This window comes from Chelonoidis abingdonii, chromosome 9, assembly GCF_003597395.2.
Source record: "Chelonoidis abingdonii isolate Lonesome George chromosome 9, CheloAbing_2.0, whole genome shotgun sequence".
NCBI classification, from domain to species: Eukaryota; Metazoa; Chordata; order Testudines; family Testudinidae; genus Chelonoidis; species Chelonoidis abingdonii.
The window spans coordinates 71875150-71895133 of NC_133777.1; the positions used below are offsets into that span (position 1 = coordinate 71875150).

General features: G+C 45.3%; 1 protein-coding gene across 3 annotated transcripts in view; it reads left to right on the plus strand.

Moving 5' to 3' along the window:
- Positions 1-19984, plus strand: part of NTRK3 (neurotrophic receptor tyrosine kinase 3) — a 456641-nt gene that overhangs the window by 259982 nt on the left and 176675 nt on the right. For all 3 annotated transcript variants that reach the window (XM_032806496.2, XM_032806497.2, XM_032806499.2), the window contains 3 exons: positions 2216-2239; positions 3560-3630; positions 5428-5530. In XM_032806496.2, coding sequence (XP_032662387.1) covers positions 2216-2239; positions 3560-3630; positions 5428-5530 — 198 coding nt within the window. The remainder of the gene's footprint in view (positions 1-2215; positions 2240-3559; positions 3631-5427; positions 5531-19984) is intronic.

Here is a 19984-nt window from a genome sequence, read left to right on the forward strand (position 1 = left end):
TTCCACCTCAGGTCCACATCCTGTCTCTTAGCTCACGGTAGACAACACACCCTTCTGTTCTCCGGATCAGCCCTGGTGACAGGTCCGTTTGTCCTTCTTAGTAGGGAGTCCCCAATCTCGTAAATCTGCCTCTTCTGATGGTGCTGCAATTCTCCAGTCTTCCCCCTTCTGTTCTTTCTGGCTGCAAGTCGTCTTGTCTTCTGTTCTCACTTGTAATCTCCTGCGAGTCATCCTCTATCCTCTTGGGTCTCTGACGTCTGGCTATCTTCATTGTCTCTTCCCCTCTTCTTGTAGGACTAGCTGCTCTTCTTTTTTCGTACTTGCCTTCACATCTTTTGATTACTGACTGCCTCTCCCCTTCATTTTTCAACTCAGGAAACCTGATCCTCAGCTCTGTTTCTCCTTCACTAGCCAGTCTTTTCCCACTCCTTGTTCTCATAGTCACGTGCTTCTGCTGGCCACTTTCCTCATCCAGAAGTCTACCTCCACAGTCCTCTGGTCCAGCATGCATTTGCAAGTCATGAGGCTTCCCTTCAGCCTCCTCTCTCCTTCCCTCCATCATCTGCTCAAATCCCCTTTGAAACTCCATCACAGTTTCTAGCTGCCTCTCCAAACCTCAGATCTTCTCCATCAGATGCATCAGATGGCACTTCATACAAATGAAGCACCTTTCAGGTACCCTCTCCAGAATAATGTATATCCCATAGCTTCCATATCTAGTCATCTTAATTGTCTCTTCCATTCTTTGGGTCACTTTCACAGCTGCCTGTGTAGCTATCATAGCCTTCCCTCCTATGCTCCTGTGAAGAAAGAAAAAAGGAGTTCAGAAAGAACCCAAAACACGCCCCCTGCCCACAGACTCCTTTGTTTTTGGCTCGGTTTGCTGGCTCCTGTGCTGCTGGCCAATTGGTTGGCTGCGTTTATAGGCCTGCTGATTAGGGAAGCCCCGCCCCCTCAATCAAGGTTCAGCTGTGATCACAGGCTCTACTTCTCTCCCCACACACTGCCTCCTGCCAGACTTTGCAATCTGAAAACAAACCAGCAAGCAAGCAAGCAAACACGCTGTCAAGAACTCACTCCCTGCCCCTCAGGAGCGGAGGCTTGCTACCTTCTCCTCCAACAGGGATCTCCATGCAAATGCTGCTAGTTTCAGCTCTGTTTGCTGGCTCCTGTGCTGCTGTCTCTTGAAAATTTCCAGCCCCTTCAAATAAAAAAGTGTAGTGACTTGCCTGGGAGTCAAGAATTACTGATCTAATCCATCACAGCCCAATTAACTGAACCAAACTTCAGTTCATTGGGAGCTGCCCGTATGACCCTGGGACTGTATTTGCTTCCCTTCCAAGCCTCTGCCGTGCTTTTATGGAAATGCCACAGCATCATTCCAGGCACCCTTGGCCGGAAAAGCTGTGTAAAATCCTGTTAGTATCAGGGTCAGTTTCTTATGCTGGCGAGCACATTGAAAGCTGATGTTGTTCTCACACTATGTAAACTGATTGTCACTGAGAGCTTTAGACATTGTCACCTGGGGCCCCAGCGAGCTGTTTTATTTGGAAGGAGCTTTACTGGACACCGTGAACCGGTCAGGTTGCTGAGGTGAATGACTGACAGGGCCTGCTTTACCAGATGGCGCAAATGGAGTGCAGCCCGTTTCCCCCACACCAGCCACACCTCTGTCCTGAGCCCATCACTCCATCACAGCTCTGTTGCTGCAACTTGCTCCTAAACTGTGTTGCAGCTATTGGAGTCAGGGGTTTCCAGTTCTGCCTTATCAATCCACCGGAATCCCAACCTACAGTCCCTCCGCCCTCCTTTCAGCCCAACCCTCTCACAGCTGTTCCAGTGCACCCCAGTCCTGACCTTCAACAAAGTCTGAGGTTATTTTGAGCCAGGACTGCCAAATGAGCCAAAAAATGGGAAGCTTTGTTCTCTCACCATACCTCTCCCAAATCCTGCTCAGGCCTGCCGTGTGGATCTAAACAGAGAAGTCTATTAAAGTAGCTATGCTCTTCCTAGGAGGGTTTTCCCTTTGCTCCCTATGCAGTCAGTGAGCTGGCACTAGCTAGTGGCTGGCTTGCTCCGAGAGATAAGGCCTCAAGCCTCCCAGGGCTGGTTGGGATGATGTAGGAGTGTGGCTGAGAAGTGTTTGGATGGAAGGGGCTGCCGTCCCTTTACCGCACTGTTAATTGTGTTGCTTCTCTCTTTGTCCTTTTCACAGAGAGTACGGATAACTTTGTCTCAAGTAAGTGCCTTTTTGCCTTTTGCTTTGTTCCCTTCCCCCCCTCCTGAATGCAAGTACCTTGCAGATGACATCTGGGGGGGGAATCTAATGCTTTCGCGCTAGGCAGGAGGGATTGTTAGAGAAGGAGATGGGAAGCAAGACACTTGTTTCCTCCTCTGTGAGAGCCTGAGTGTATTAAGGAAGGTTTTTCATGTGCTGTACAGTCTGTAGATCCTGGACAGGTCTATTCCTGCCTAGTGGGGTCCTGAAGAAGGATCCATACCAATGGAGAGGGAGGCATGTGGTGTGCTGGTAGCTTGGATGACTTTGCAGCATGACACAGAAGCGTGAATATGACCAATGTGTCTTCAAGCAACTCCTGTATTGGCCATAGTTTGGGGTGCCACAGGGCAGCAGTATAGATGCCTCATCTACTGAAACTAAAAGGAAAAGCCGTCTTCAGAGCTAATGTTGTGGGGGGCTGATGTGGCTCAGGGCTTGGGGAAGTAATATGGAACCTCTCCCCTTGAGGTTACTGGTCTAAATTAGGTGCAGGTAGGTGGTGCCCCATAGAAGTTGCCATTGAATCACCCATATGAAATGAACAGATGGGTCTCAGCCCCTTCTTAGCAGAACAGTTGTCCACATCACAACAAGCACTGTTTTGACCCCCTTATTCAGGCAGTCTGAGCACAAGCCAAGGGACTGATTGGGTCCTGGATATTGGAACCCCTCCCTCCTGCATTGTAGTGGGGCTCTTCCAAGTAAGAGCTGAGGCCCATTGAACAGGTGTGCAGGGTAAGTACTGTACCTGTTCTGTGGGTGGGGGACTTCTGCCTCCTGGATTTTGAATCATCAGCATTCAAATGCATTTAATTTAAAAAATCATTGTTAGTTTTAATTTGGCAGGATTCAGTCTTGCAGCAATCCGCATTCCAGGAGTGCTTGAACCAAGAGCTTTCCCCTGGTGCTGGGAGGCGTATGGGTGGATGAAAAACCTTAACCCACAGAACATATGGGATCAGACTGCTTCTCATTAGCTGGGTGGGAGTGGCACTGTGTCTGATCGGTAACGTGGCTCTGCTTCCTCACTGCCCAGTTACATAGGACCCTAGAGAGCTCAAGTAGAAAACACCTATTAGCTCATTTTGGTCTATGCCAGTTCAGGAGAAATTACAACCCTAATAAGACTTGAATTCAGAGTCTTTGAAATAGAAGGCAAGAGACCTCATTCTCTGGGGTAGCCAGTGCTATGTAGTTTGACATCACAAAGTTGGGATGTTCTGGGACCTGTGGAATTCCTTGGGGGCACAAATTAAATATTTCCTCTTCTGGTTCCAGTTGGTGACTATGAAGTGAGCCCCACCCCACCTATCACCGTGACCCACAAACCAGAGGAGGATACATTTGGGGTGAGTCCTGTCAGGGGAAGCATTTTCTGCTGTTGCTGATGGATAGGGTGGTATACTGTTTGCACCACCATTGCTTCTATACTGAGATAGTTGTTTGCAAGTAAAATCCTACTCTTTGCAATTAATGATGGCCAGATGGATAAGCAGGGTCATGTGAAACGTGTGAGCATCTTGAGTTTGCAAAACTGGGCTGTGAATCTCTTGAAGACAGAGTCTCCGACAAAGTGTTTCCTGCAGGGTCAGAAATTCTGGGAGAACACTCTGAAAAAATAACAAATAAATCAATAAATTGAGTTGTTTTATGCTATAATAGAATGTTTAGGAGCATGGATCCAGTTTGGGTTTATTTTCATCAATACCGATTCATCCACCCCTTCTTTAACCCCCCTGCTGCATTTGGTGATGTCACACTAGGACTTGATGACACTGGCTGAAAAAAGTGAAAGATTTGCCAATTCATTTTACATGGTTCGCAAGACCTCAAAATTTCACTTTTCACAGAATCCAGACAGGGATGGGAAAAAATGGTTGTGATCAATAGTGTTGGAAAAATAATTAGGATTTCATTAAATTGCCCTAATTTTGTGCAAGTTTTTGAGAATCTTGAAATCCAGAAAGTATTGACACAATAAACAAAAGTTTGTCAATTTTTCCAAATGTTTTATGCAGCTGTAATTCTCAGGGGAGTGAGGAGAGAGCTTCATACAATGGGACATTACTAGAGAAGAGCACCAAGTGTAGAAAAAAGAAATGCGGAGTATATATAGGGGAATGAAAATCATACTTGTTAAAATGTGACATTTTAAAAATAAAATCAGGAGTATATCAAAGACTGGGAAAAGCATCAAGCGATGAAAGGAATAAAATGTCTTTGTGTTAAGTACCGTATTTTCTTCTGTTATTGAACACATCACAGTAAGAGGAACACAGGTCCAAATGCAATAAGAGGCACTGGAAGGCAGTAAGAATAATTGGCCAAATGCAAACGGAAAAAATCCTGAAAGGAGGCTGTTTACAGCAACACAATTAAAGTGTCTTGGGTAAAGATTTGCAGAAATAAATATTAATAAATATAAAAAGGAGCTTTGGGTTGTAAGCCTTTGTGGGTAGGGATGATCTCTCTTCTGCGTCTGTACAATGCTTGGCACAATGGGACCCCAGTCCCAACTGGGGGACCTCGGGTACTATCATAATATAAATATTTAACACTACTACTAATAAAGGAGCAGCTGGAGCCTCAGGAAAAGAGTTCTACCACCTTCTGTCTCTTGTGTTTTCTCTTCCTTTATTCTTGCTTCTGAGGGTTGTTTGCATAGAGACCGAACTGATATTGTGAAAGAATTCTTCTGCTCCTACTGCATAGTCCCCATCTCAAGTTAGTATCCCCTTATGGTTGTGAGACCACAAGTTGATTAAGATGGGTCAAATGAAGATTATGAAGGAGGAAAAAAAACAGGGCATTAAGGAATACCAAGGAGCAAAGAGTCCATGCAGATGTACTTAATGATTAAAGAGCGAGGGTTCAGAGATATGGGAAATGTGATATTGGAGCAGAATTGTATCTATATAGAAATTATTATTCTTTTTCCAGTAGCAGTAAGAGGCTCTTGTATTTTCAAAATTGCATTAAAGCAATTTGCATTCAGATGTATTCGTCTCCACAGCAGGCATTCATGCTGCTGTAGAGAATGTAAGTGTACAGGAGTGACTGAGCCAGGAGACTTCTACTTTTCAAGTCTGAACTGGTTTTGATATCATATATTCCTTTAGCCTAACTTTCAGATTTGTCCCTTGCAGGTATCCATAGCAGTTGGGCTTGCAGCTTTCGCCTGTGTCCTCTTGGTGGTGCTCTTTATTATGATCAACAAGTATGGTCGTCGGTCCAAGTTTGGGATGAAAGGTATGTGTAGCTGCTTTTCTCCAGCAAGAGACACCTTCAAGGAATGCCAGGCTGTAATGCCACATTATGAAAGGTGTTGTGTTTTATTTCCACAAAAGGTACTGTCTATACCAGCCAGTGGCACCACCAGAGCCCTTTGAAGACGAAAGGTGCTACTACCTCTTCTATTCATTGCCTGGACCTAGAGAGCAATAGAGACTTTCTCTTTTGTTGTTCTGGGCTGCAGATGTTCCTGTTATTGGGAATAAGCTGGGGTGTGTGTGGTGGTGGTGGGGGCTTTGGGTCCTGCTGTCTTTGGCAGTGAACAGCGGTTGTTGCACACTGAAGAATGAATGGCCTTGTGCGGTGTTGTTGTAGCTGTGTTGGTCCCAGGATATTAGAGAAACAAGGTGGCTGAGGTCATATCTTTTATTGGACCACCTTCCGTTGGTGAGAGAGATGAGCTTTCAAGTTTACACAGAGCTCTGCTGCAGGTCTGGGGAATGTACTCAGAGCTCGAAAGCTTCTCTCTCTCTCGAAGATATTACCTATCCCCCTTTGCCTTCTTATAGGTCTCACGGGAAATGTCGTTTGGCCGCACTGTGTTAAGCAGGTTTGGGTATGTTGGGGCAGAAGGTGAAAATACATGAAATTGCCTCCTTGGTGTATTGGCCAGTTCCTGATAGTAAGGAAGGAGGGTGGATTTAGAGTCGGTTTGTGAAGGAAGAGAATATGCGGTTGAGTCTGTGGGGCGCTTGTGAAGAGCAAGTGATGTTTCAGCAGGTTGCGAGGGGTTTTCCAGCTGCCTCCCCATTGGAATGTTTCACTCGTTTCCTCTTCTGCTTCATGGCCATCCTCATGGGAACTGTTTCAGGCAGGCTAGGTATTGCTTAGCCAATAAGAAGACAGTGATGTTTGCCATATGGAGCCATTCTTTCAGTTCTCCCCAGCAACGTAGTTGCTTCTCTTCAGGATCATGGGGCTTGTGCCAAGAGAAACTGAATCATTGAGCACAGTCTGTTTTTCATGATTTGCCTTGTGTTTATCCGCAGCCTTGGAGCGTTGGTGGTGTGCAGCAGAGCCTACTGGGACAGGTTTATAACATAACAAAGTAGTTGCCAGCCTCCATCCTTGTTAATACAGGCATTGTACAGCCAAACACGTGGTCTTTGGTTAACACAACCCTTTTCAAGGGCTTCCGAGTGGCAGCTGATTGCCCAGCCGTGCTGGGGCCTGCATTTGAGGAGCAGGCTGAAATGTTTGAGGGCACGGCTTGCGCTTGCCCAGGACTTTAATTAAACAGCAGAACTACTGTAGCAACTTAGCAATGTTTAACTCATATGCCCATTAATGGGAGCAATCTGCTAGGGTGTACAGATTGGTGGGGGGAGCATGGGAATGGAAGTCATGATTTCTACCATTTATTCCCAGCTCTTCCACTGACTCATTTTGTGATCTCGCACAACTAACTGGCTTAACTACGCTTTCTGCTTGACTTTCCCCATCTGTAAAGTGGAGATGAAGTTTACCAACTTCATATGGGGTGGAGCGGGGGATTATCTAAGAGTCACAGGAGGAATGTTTGTACAGTGCTGTGATATCTGCTGCTGATAGTGCAAAATGTTATGGGTAAAAGAAAATAATAAATATTCCCATGCACATGAAAAACAGAGAGATGAATGTGAATATCACGTGGGTAACTCACCTCTGTTGATGGATAAACAGATGTGTGTTTGCACTAAGGGGTTATGGTAACCATGAATGTGAATCCTGAATGATGTTTGAGTTCCCCAGAAGCCTGGCATGTGCTGTGGTAATATTCCCTTTTGGCATGTGCAGGATTTAGATAGCACAAGCTTTTATCAAGAAAAAACATGGATTTCCTTTCATTAAGTTGCTGTGCTAAGTTGGAGTCCCTGTTATTCTGATAATAAATTGTAGATATAAATGTCCCCCTGCAGACTTAATTTTTAGGGGTTTTACTGGTAAGGCTGTTAGACAGACAGAATCTGCAGTGTTTACATGAGTTTACAATTCAGGGAGATGTCTCATGTGGGATTTGATCCTGGTTCACTGATTATGTAGCCAATCACAGCCTTCATAGGCATCTTGGAAATGCAGGTTGTTGTTGGGAGTTGTGGACCCCAAGTCCACGTGGAGTTAGTGTGAAAGTGACTGGCATTGCTATTGGATGAGTGGCTGGATCTTGAGCCTTGAAGGCTCCTTATCAATCGGTAGCATTCTGTCACCACGTTTAGACAAACATGCACATGCTCCTGCTGAGCAGAAGTATCTGCTGCTGACACAAGGGCTCACGTAGCTCTCTTGATATCTTCTACAGCACCTTTATCATTGCCACTAGGGTAAATTTGTCTAATCTGCTCTCCTTAAAAACTTCACCTTTGTTCCTCCTTCTCTTCTCTCAGCCAACACTCTGGGGACCCTTTCCATGACTTCTCCCTCTACACCTTTTCTTTGGTGACCGTATCGATTTGTACAGTTTAACTCTCATCTCTGGGCTGATCACTCACTAATCTATGGGCCCTGTTTTCCTCTACCCACGCCTGTGCTGCAGAGGATCTCCTGATATATGGCCATAGATGGCCCATCACCAGCATAGAGCTTCTTGGTTTTTCCATTTCCTCCTTTCTCTGTTCCATCCTGCCCATCACTTAGGCTCACAGTCCCTTTGACTCCTCCTTTCCCTTCTTCCCACACAACAAGACTGTGTTGCTGAATATGGCTGCTTCTTCCTCCTCAACGTTTTGTAAATGCAACCCTTTCATTCTAATGCCCTGGCTGCATCTTGCCTTCATGGCTGCAACCAGCTGATGACTGCATTACTCCCTGCCAGTCTGCCTGAAACACAGTGGCTAAAATGCAATTCCTTCCCCATTGATCAGATCCTATCATCCTCTATCTTTGCAACCCTCCATTGGCATCCATCCAGCCACTGAATAAAAGTTCAAACTTCTCACTAAACACCTTTAAGGCCTTGAATAACTTAGGTGTGGTCTACACCAGTGGTTCTCAAACTAGGGCCGCCGCTTGTTCAGGGAAAGCAGCCGGGCCCTCCGGGGGCTTTGTTTACCTGCTGCGTCTGCAGGTTTGGCTGATCGCGGCTCCCGGTGGCCGCGGTTTGCCGCTCCAGGCCAATGAGAGCCGCAGGAAGCAGTGCGGGCCGAGGGATGTACTGGCCGCCGCTTCCCGCAACCCCCATTGGCTTGGGGCAGCAAACCACAACCCCTGGGAGCTGCGATTGACAGGTAAACAAACTGGCCCAGCCCGCCAGGGGCGTTCCTTGAATAAGTGATGGCCCTAGTTTGAGAACCACACTTGTGGTGGTATAACTACATCGCACCCCTGAGCAATGCAGAAAATCCACACTCCTGCATGACACGGTTACACCGACCGAACTCCTGGTGTAGACAATGCTATGTAAATGGAAGAGCTTCTCCTGTTGACATAGCTACCGCTTCTCAAGGAGATGGAGTACCTGTGCCGATGGGAGAAGCTCTCCTGTTGGCATAGGTACTGTCGTCACTAAGCATTACAGCCTTGTCAGTGCTGCTGCATCGCTGCAGTGCCATATGTGTAGACAAGCTCTTAAGCCTAGCCTACAAGTTGGATTTTATCTCCTATCATGTCCCCCCTCCCTTCATTCCACCAATGATGTCCCATTTATTTCAGTCTCCCAACTTTACCTTCTTCTGTGGTGCTTCCCATTTGTGGAATGAGCTCCCTAATAACATAAAAACGGCCATACCAGGTCAGACCAAAGGTCCATCTAGCCCAGTATCCTGTCTTCTGACAGTGGCCAATGGCAGGTGCCCCAAAGGTAACGAACAGAACAGGTTATTATCAAGTGATCCATCCCCTGTCACCCATTCCCAGCCCCTGGCAAATAGAGGCTAGGGACACCATTCCTGCCCATCCTGGCTAATAGCCTTTGATGGGCCTATCCTCCATGTATGTATCTAGTTCTTTTTTGAACCCTGTTATAGTCTTGGCCTTCACAACATCTTCTGGCAAGGAGTTCCACAGGTTGACTGTGCGTTGTGTGAAGAAATACTTCCTTTTGTTTCTTTTAAACCTGCTGCCTATGAATTTCATTTGGTGACTCGTAGTTCTACTTCTAATCTAGTTTGCCAAGCTACTCTTCTTTCTTCATTCATATCTCTTGAAGGCTCACCCCTGGACACTAACCTCTGGCAAAGATCTTTACTGCCACAATGTCATGCTAGAGAAGGACAGTGTAATCAAAAATCAAAACAACCAAAAATCCTCTGGAAACTTGCACTCTCCTCTGAGTCTCCCACTGCGATTTTGTTGCAGCTTTCTGGGGCTGGAACTAGGTCCTACACAGCATCAAGCATGTGGTTGGTGATTAAAACATAGAGTAATAATAATCAAAAGGCCTGATCTGGGTACAGAGCATCATTCCCTGATTCACGAGCAGTTTGTAGCCAGCTGATGCATTGCCACTTGCTATTGAAATCCCAGCCTGGCAGGATTGTAGGAGCAGGTTTTTCTTGTTGTTTTTGTCATGGCCACAGAATGCTGTGTACTCAAGTAACCCAGAACGCCTTGTGGGGGCCCTGTAAGCTTGTCTCCTCCTCCCCCTCTACTGTGCTCTTCCCAGCAGGCTGAGCAGGGACGTTAATGCCTAGTGAATAAGAGGGGGGGGATGACAGCTGGCATGGGGGTGGGGGAGTGAACCTTACCAGGGTGTGCAGGCAGGTGGCTGCTTGCGTTCTGAGGAGGTGAGGGCAGAGAATGAGGAACTCCAGTCCTGGGCTTTGTGCACGTGGGCTGAAAGCACAGCAAAGGAGCAGAGCAATCTGAGAGGACCTGGTTAGGGATTTCCTAGCTAATAGGTATGGATCTGAGTCCTGTTTGGGAGCTTAGGCCAGTGCCTCTGCTTTCTTCTCTCTGCCCATCCCAGAGATAGCCCAGAAAATAGATGCCTCACCCTGCTCTCTAGTGACCCCTTCAGGTAGGCTGTAGAAGTGGCAGTAACAGGTTGCAGAGGGAGCAGCATCCAGTCTGCCTTGCAGAAGAGGTCACCCAACTATGTATGTATGTATTGGAGATCTCAGAGTGGATGCTGTTCCCATCCCCAGGCTAACCTCCTTCACATGGTCTATGCTGTCTGTCACAGCTGAGAGCAGCTGTGCTCCTCCCAGCTCCAGGTCTGTGCGGCAGAGTCCCAGCAAAGCCATGACTGAGGTTATGACCCAGCTATTGGTCTGTCCAATACCAACGGTGCAAAATACTTGCTCTGCCAGTTGAACAGTAGCAGGGTTGGCGTCGAGGCGGCTTCACAGGCCCCTTGTGATGTGGGTTATAATGCACCATGTTCCTTGTTTGTCATCGTTCTGGTGAGCTTGTGGAGGATGGCTGTGTGCCATCCTCATTGAGTTTCTTTGCTTGCTCCAGAGGAGGCGCCTCGTTAATATTGGATCATGGTCACAATCCTGCCTTTCAGGCCTCCTTGAAGATTTGCCTCCATGTAACAGAGTGGAGAAAAATGTTGCTTGACAGGCTATCAGCGACTGCCGGGCCGTGGAATGTGGAAACTCAGGGTTAGGGGAGATAAAATGAAAATGGAAAACAAAGTTCCCTTTGTGTACCTTAGGCTTAGCTGCAGAACAGAGAGACATTGGAGAAAGAACAGCCAGGCAAAACACATACCTAAACAGAAAGTATCTAAGGCACAGACGTAATCTGCAATAATGGCTGAGGGCTAATCTGAGTTTTTGTACACAGACATGTGAATGAATCTTTAACCAAGGAGGGACCGTCATCTAGTGGTTTAGAATAAGAACCTGGGAATCAGAGCCCCTGGTTTCTAGTCCCAGGTGCGGGAGGGAGCGTGGTTAGAGCAGGCTGACTCGGAATCAGAGCTCCTGGGTTCTCTTCCTGTTCCTCGCTCTTCCAATGACTCACTTAGTGACCTTGGACTAATCTTTGCTTCCCCGTGCCTCAGTTTCCCTACCTGTGTACTAAGGATAGAATACTTTTAGACCTAACCTTAATATCACCCTTCTTCCTGTAAGTCTATAAACCCAAAGCCTCCCAGTAAACTGTAGTCAGAATACATATTGGGAAAAGAAGTTTAATTTAATAAAGCTACAGGAAAGTCCAGGAGCTTACAAGATACTTGGACACATCAGTGGGCATGGTCACATAAGTACTTTGGCAGGTAGACAACAAGATGTGCACATTCTAGTGCTAACACTTGGCTTGCGGGTGCTCTTTTGTGTGCATGTTTTCTATTGCAACTGTAAGGTCTTTGGGACAGGGATGTTGTGCTCATACTTATTTGTATTGTATTGTATTTGTAGGTACTCTTGGTGCTACAGAAAAAATAAACAAGAATTCATGCTTGTAAGATAACTACAATATTTTTGGATGAAAGAGGATAGAGCAGAGCAGAAACAAATATACTTATTTATTGTGTGTGTTGCCATAGCACCTAGCAGTCCTACAGTCATTGTGTGAGGTGCTACACAAACACAGAACAAAATGACTTGTCTTGCGTAGCTAAACTTGTTTGCTGGGCTCAGCTACAAACTAGTTTTTGGTCCCCCAATCAGGTTCATCATGCAGGACAAGGGTGAAGAGTGACTGACAGCCCAAATGTAGCTTCATCTGCTGAAATCCCATTGTCTTTTTACATTTGCTGAATCAACGGAAACAGCAAAGGGGAGAGGGGAGGGGGAAAGGAAAGAGAGAGGGAGAATAATAGTAAATAGAGGCTCTTTACCCTTTCCGTAGTGTTTCAAGAATCACATCACTCAGTTCATTTGGTATTCACTCCAATAGCCCTGATCAGAGCACTGGTGCTGCTGATGTGCATGTGCATGTCAAAAATACTCACAGAGCTGTTCCATTGCAATTTAGCATTAGTTAATAGCTACTTAAAGTAAAGTGGTTGCCTATTTGATTATGATTGGGGGTTATTAACATTTTTTCCGTAAACAGATGGTAGCTGTCCTCTGCGTCCATTGCAAAGCAATGCCAGGGTTCTGATTTCAAGGGGACCAGTGCCTGCAAGGAGAGCTTGGATGCATGCTTCGTTTTTTTTGTTTCCCTCCTTAACAGTGTAATTATCTCTGTAGCTTAAAGAGGAAAAAATGTTTAAGTGACATGACCTGCCTCTCCAACGAGACTTAATCCTGACCGCCATTGACTTGCCCGTGTCTGAGTACAATTACATGGCAGTTTATTTTTTTCCTTGAAGCTGTACAGGAAGTAAAATAAATTTGCAATTAAGAGAAACCATAAAGTCAGTACTGATTTGCCGCAAAGGAATCGGTGTTCAGCACCCTTCTATTTTATCCTACCAGACTTGTTCATGTCACAGGGGTGATTCCCTCCCAGTGTCAAGGCTACGGGAGAGGAGCAGCCATCCATACGAAACAGCAGCTGGCCACAGAAAGAGTCATGAATAAATCCACGGTGAACCATCCAACAGAACAAAAGTTAGTAAAAGGTAACAGGCTTCTGCTGCTTTGTTTGGGCACAGTCCTGTAACGTGCTGAGCACTTGATGTGAGATGTGAGCTCCTTCGATTCCTGCTGATGTTGGTGGAAGTTGGAGGCACTCAGCATCCTGCAATGTCAGGACCATTCCTTGGTGGTATCTTTTTATTTGTTTTAAAAGTCCCTAGGTTTGCTTTCTGCTCTCAACATCTCTTAGTTTCCCTGCCTTGAAACCTGGGAAATGGATTGAAAGGGCATGTGGTTTCACTAGGGCTTCCTTCTATAAGTGCATCTGTATCTTCCGCTAAAGTGCCATTTTATTTTGTTTTCTGATTTCCACCTTGTGAAACCCTGTGCTCCCAGTATGTATGCACCTCGCCTTCCATTAAAAATACAATCCATAACCACAGCAGCAATGGTCAAACAAAACTCTTCCAGGCATGTCTTGGTGAACCTCAAGAGAAAACACTGCACTGCTTACAACGGCATGTCTCTAGAGGGATCCATTTATCTTCTTTTCACAGGACTGGAAGTGCACCAGTATCACCCAAGGTTGTGTTGTGCCAGCATTCCTGTTCCCTTTACCAAGGTTCTGATACCAGTTCCTGCACTTAAAGTGAGGACTTAATATATGGTAGATATTGTTTTTCTAGTCCAATCACTGGACGTTTAGTCTGCATTTACATTTACTGTCTTGCTACACCAGGTAGCCGCAGACTTTTTGCCTATCCTAACTAAGAGCAACCAGATTCCTTGTCACCTGGCTACATAAACAAAGATGGCAGAGTAAATTCTGCCCAAGCTTGGCCTCTCTGTGCCAGATAGAAGCATCATCCCTGAAAGACTTTGGAAGGGAACAGAGATGTATGCCACTTACTCCTATGAACTGCTTGGAGAAATGCTTAGTAGAAGATTTGCAACTGCTTAGATCTAAAAGAAAAAATACTTCTACCTGAAGTTTTAAGAGACTGCTTAAAAGAAGTGCTTGCAAAATGCACTTACCAAACATCTGTCAAGCATCAACTTTAATTTCTTAACCCAAAATTGAATATTACTTGAAAGCAATGGTAAGAACTACTTAAGGAATTCAAATAAGTAGTTTAATTTGACTTGAGATACCTCTGCTTCCTATAAGTTCCTTTAGCCTTTCATCATACATCAGACCTTCCAGTTCTCCTTGAACCTTTGTTGCTTTTCTGGGCATTCATTCTTTCTAAGATGACCTCCTGAGGTCTCTTCCAACACTGATATTCTATGAATTATCTGTTGGGTATCCTGATTCCTGCCATCTCCAGGATGCACCAGTCACATTAATGGAACAATGATGGAAAGAGCCCAACGACAGACTTTGGCTAGTGAAAGACTGTAGTATGCAAATCTGGTTCTCTTCTCTTTTCTCCAGTGAGTGGCATGAATGGTTCACAAAGCACATTAGTGGCACCCAGAATTGTTTGCAGCTAAATTGAGATGCAAACACCAAATTGGTCTGGTGGAAGTAAACAACTGGATTATAAAAAGCAAACCCAAAAGCAAACTCCCAAATCCAAGTGCTTTGCATATTGCTGCTTCGCCAGCAGAACATTAATAAGCAGGAACAGATTGGAGCTTCAGGGTTTCCAGGACATTGGGTTAATGAGGAACAGTAGGAGGCTGGTGATCTGGCTGGACATGCGAGTGCACTAGGCTTGTAACTTCATGTACGTTGGGGTCACAACTTTGCATGCAGTTCCTGGGGGGGAAGAATAGGGTTAATTACACAGTCTCTCTCATGCTGGAGGGGCTGAGGGGATTTCCTTCATCCATTGCAGATTTGGAAATGGATGAGTCATACTGGTTTTGGTCCTGCTTTCTGCTCTGCAGGCATCTCAGTTCCACAGCAGTGAAGTCTCACACTGCTGAGCTTTTCTCATCAGAGCAGCCTTCCCTATGGGCCATCATCCTCAAGGTATCTCCTCTGAAAGCAGTGTTGTTGCTGCTGGGTCACTCATCCCCTTTTCAGTTCCAACCTGTGCTTGTCACTTGAAATGTTGTGTGTTCTTTCCGTTTTAAAATGAATTGAAAGATGGTGGATTGATAGACCTGGAGACCTAAGACCTCTGTTTATCTATAGCACTTGTACCATTTGCATCATTTTCCTTCATCTGACTTGGAGGGAATTCCTTCTGGGCCATGGAGACTGAATTCTTCTCTCAACCATATGGAGTTGTCGGGATCCTCCTCTGAGGCTGACAACAACTGGGCAAATCACTGTCTGTTACAATGATGGTATTGGTGCTGTAGCACTGCAGAGTAACACAGGGAGAAACTGGGAGACCCATTCCTTGCTTTTCTGTCTTGTGTCACCTTTAATTAATACTTTAATTGTGATCTGTCCATACTACCTTTCCCTGTCTTTCTCTTGGAAAAGGCTCTAGGGCACTAAATGTGCTCCATGGAGTTTGTAGTTCACTTTCTCCTTCTCTGGCTTGTTGAAGGATCCTCAAGATTTTCCTCCCATTTAGCCAAGGCTCCTGCAATCAAATAGCCCATCCCTAAACTGTGCAGCCAGAGAGCACAGCTCTTGACCTAATGACACCTAAATGGAGATGTGATGAACACGCACAAGTACAGCGTAAACCCCCGGGGGAAGGAGAGGGAGTTCTTAAGGAAGATTTACAACAGTAATGGGATGATATTGTTCAGTTGTGAATTTAAGCTTAGTGTGATCTGAGGAATAACTTCTGAACCCTGGACTCTCTAAGGCCATGGAATTCTCCAAGGGAAATGGTAGAAGCTCTGTTATTTGAACTATTTAAAACTCTACTGGAGAGAACACTGGCGAGTATATTGTAGAGAGCAATGTGCATTGGATAATCTAATGGGCCTCTTCCATCTCTAATGTCTACTTTTCTGTGATGGAGTAACACCTCTGCCTGTGTTTTGGGAAGCACTGAGCATCTAGCAGGGATAGCGATGTTTAGTAGCTTTATTTATTTATTTAATGTATTTATTGCTGAAAGTGGAAGCCATGTAGGACCCTCATTAACGTTCAGACATTTCATTTCAATGTACAACTATGCTATTAAAAATTAATGGCCCCCATGAAAAATGCCTGGCCTAGTCCCTGAAGTCAGCTGCATTAGCCGCACTCAGCATGCTGTAGGAACAAATCAGGTTGTGATTCTAATGCCTGGTGTTCAGGGTGTTTCACGATCCAGGCTGTAGAGTGGGGAACTGTCTCTAGTTGACATTCCAAGTTCTTGAGAAGGAATGTGGGGGCGGAAGGGGGTTCTTTCTCCAGTGGATGGTTGGGATCTGTGTTGGGTACCCTGCCTCGGCTTCAGAAGAGAGACCTGGAGCTCGAGGCTAGTATTGCTGATCGTCATTTCTAACTACTGTATATTGAAAATCAGTTTATTTTCCTTTAGGGCTAGCTGAATGGAGTGTGGGCACTTGTGGCAGTTGGGTTATATATAGGCTTGAAAGGATTCGATTTTCTCAGTAAATGTTGTTAAATGTCAATTTTTACCATATACACACAAATCAACAAATTTCCATAGATGATAATTGAAATTTACAGATAGGCAAAGTAAGAAGAATGATGCTGCTTGAGAACTTATTAGCATTTGATTTAAGGATATTTACTGTGTATATACAGTATTGTTGACGGTTTACGTTTTAATGGTTATAAAGCTTTAACTTTTTGTGTCTCAATGCCTACTGCCACTAAATAATGAACATCTGATCCCGGCCCGCATCATTTCCTACAACTGTGAAAAATCTAAATTGATAAAAATAAAGCCTAAAACTCATAATTTTTGACAATTGTGAGAGTTTGAATTGATTAAAAAATTGCTTAAAAATTCACATTGCTATTGGAAGCTGAATAAATGTGAAAAACTTTGGCTCAGCAGAGCACTCATAATTGCTAAAAGGCTAGTGCTACAGAAATGGAAATCCAAAAAGCGACCAACAACTGAAGATTGCAGCATTGGCACCATAAACTTGGCAATCAATGGAAGGAACTGTATACTGTGACAGAGATACCTCAGAATTTTTCTGAGGTATGGGGTGCTTTCCTGGCAATATCTCAGTGATGGGCCTTCCCCACTCGCCACCTCCTCTTTGCCTATTTCCTTCTCTCCTCTTCTCTTTCCCCCTCAAGTTTGCTTCTATTCTTTATCATCATCATCTTTTTTTTTTTTTCAATTTCTCAGTACATCAAATAAGGATAAGTCAGAATAAGATTTAAAATTAATTGGATTTTATAAACAAATTATTTATAAATGATAATACAAGAATTGGTTTATATTTTAACTATTCATATGATATAGTCAACTATTTCAGGTATAGCTAAAGTTAAGTAAGAAATGGTTAACACATGTGAGACATTTATGGATAGCTTGTTTGTGTGTGTGTGTGTGAAAATTTCATAAAAAGTTAATAGGAAAAATAAACATCGGTATTATCTGTCACATTTATAAAAAATAAAATAAAAATCAAATTCTGCCAAGCCTAATTATATGCTGGTATAATTCAAGGAGTTGAAAGCACCATGTTAACCTCTTGCATGCCACAGGAAAATAGGGTACCAAGTTTAGCCATGAAAACTCGTGCAGAACCATAGGTCACCACGTTTACAAAGGAAGGTATGCCCTCTCCCCACACTGGCTATATATTTCTAGTGGATTCCCTCTCTTTGTTCCAGTAATTCATAGCTTCAGTCTCTCACAGCACAAGGACAGCGTGGAGTCACTGCCCTCTTCTCCTCTGTCTCTCATCTTTCATTGCTCCTCTAGTCATAGAAGTTTCCTCCCTGAGGCTCCAAGACTAGACCTCTCAGAGGCCCCATCTTGAAGTATTTAGTACACATCTGGGCTGTTATTATACGACCCAACATTACGCTCGCTGGTGACTGGAGATTGCTTGGTGCCTCTCTGGACCCGCTTTGAGCTTGCTCTATCTTGTCAGTCTGCACAGTTGGGCCAGAAACAGGCTTCCCCAGGAGGTATCTGGTACATTTTGCTTCCAGCTGGTCCTGGGATATCTCAAGAAAAGAACAGCCTTTGATGTGGCATTTTGCCTTGTTTGTTTCTGATACCAGCTGGGCCAAGGAAGTGCGGAAGCTTCTAGAAATGTGAAAAATAACAGTTGTTCCAAGCATGGCAAATGTCCTGTTCAGTTTGGGATTAGGATGAAACTCCTTCTGCCCAAACCAGTTCACCTATCTCTAATTCAGAGCAAGGGTTGCTTTGCTGGAAGCTGGAGCCAGGGGGCCCGCATGATTCTGAATCTCCCTGCAAAAGGAAGTGTCTCTTTTGCTTCCTTTGCTCCTTTCTAAAATGGAAGGTGAGACCAGGTGGGAGGAATGGACTGACAGAGGGAGGCTGTGAGTTGGAGTGAGGACAGATACTTTTTCCTTAATCTAAATCTGGAGTTTCTGCCTCTTGAGTGCAGAGAGAGTATGGCATAGGCTGAGATCCCTGTGCCTGGGCAATCCTGGAGTGGGATGGGGAGGGGTGAGCTGATGGGAGACTCCTCAGCACAAGAGAGATCTGTCTTGACACAGTGCAGTGTCTGCTGCTCACGTAAAAGCCTGCGGCAGTGAGGCAGCTGCTGGAATAGGGGTAAAGAAGCTGTCCCTTTTGTTGCTGACAAGAAAGTTTCATTTTGATATGGTAAAAGCTCGTGTGACCTCTGCAATTTTCCAGATGGGTAACGAAAAACTAGAAGGAGGGGACGTCTTGCCTATGTAGCTGCATCCATTGGCTCAGATCTGCCGACAGGACTTAGTAGTCATTACATTAAGTAGTGCCAACACAGAGAGAGGAAGGTAAAACCACTGCCATCCTTGGGCTGAGATGCGCTCCCCGTGATACAGGGCATGTGCATGCTGAGACACGAAACACTCTCTCCAAACAGCCCCACTTCTGCCGCACAGGTTTAGGGACCCAGAAGTTCTGCTGCAGTTTGGAGAAGGGTTGTGCAGCAGCAGCAGCATTGGCACCACAGCACTGTCCTGCTTTGTGGGGGTGGGGGCTGCTCTGAAAGCTATTTATTAACGGGGTAGCTTGACTGAGATGTGTGACTGGCGGAATCATCTCTGGTTTTCTCCACATTGCACGTGGGAGCTGTTGTATCCGTGGGGTGGGTGTTTCTCAAAGCTTGTAGGATCTTCCCTACTTTTGCTTCTACTCTCCCACCTCAGGCATTACTGCCTCAAAGGGAACTTCCCAAGACCATGGAGAAATGGACCCAACTCCCTCCAGAGCTTGTTAACACCATTTCTCTAATCAGCCAGTTGGGGGCAGCAGAGAGTTATAGGAGGGGTAAATGGTGTCTGCAGGCAGGATGAGCAAAGAACCAGTTGATTGAGGGAGAACAGGAATTCCATTCTTATCCTTCTGGATACTGCAGATCAGTGGATGGGGAACAGGTACTGGTGCTAAATTTGTGTGTTTGCCTCACTACCTTGTTGTTAGGTCCCTACAAAATTCATGGTACGTTTTGGTCATTTTCACGGTTATAAGATTTTGAAAAATGTAAATTTTTCATGATTTTAGAGATTTAAATCTGAAATTTCACAATGTTGTAACTGTAGGGGTCCTGACCCAAAGTGGGCTGTGATGGGACCAGGGGAGTTGCAAGGTTATCATAGGAGGGTTGCAATATTGCCACCCTTACTTCTGTACTGCTGCTGGTGGCTGTGCTGCCTTCAGGGCTGGATGGATGGACAGCAGTGTCTGCTGGCTGGGAGCCCAGCTCCGAAGGCAGGGATGTCATGGTATGGTATTGCTACCATTACTTCCGTGCTGCTGCCGCCTTCTGAACTGGGCCCTCAGCCAGCAGCCGCCACTCTCCGGCTGCCCAGCTCTGAAGGCAGCACAGAAGTAAGGGTGGCAATACTGCAACTCCCCTAAAATAACCTTGCAACTCCCCCTTTTCAATCAGGACCCCCAGTTTGAGAAACGCTGGCCTCCTTGTGAAATCTGTATAGTAGGATAAAAGT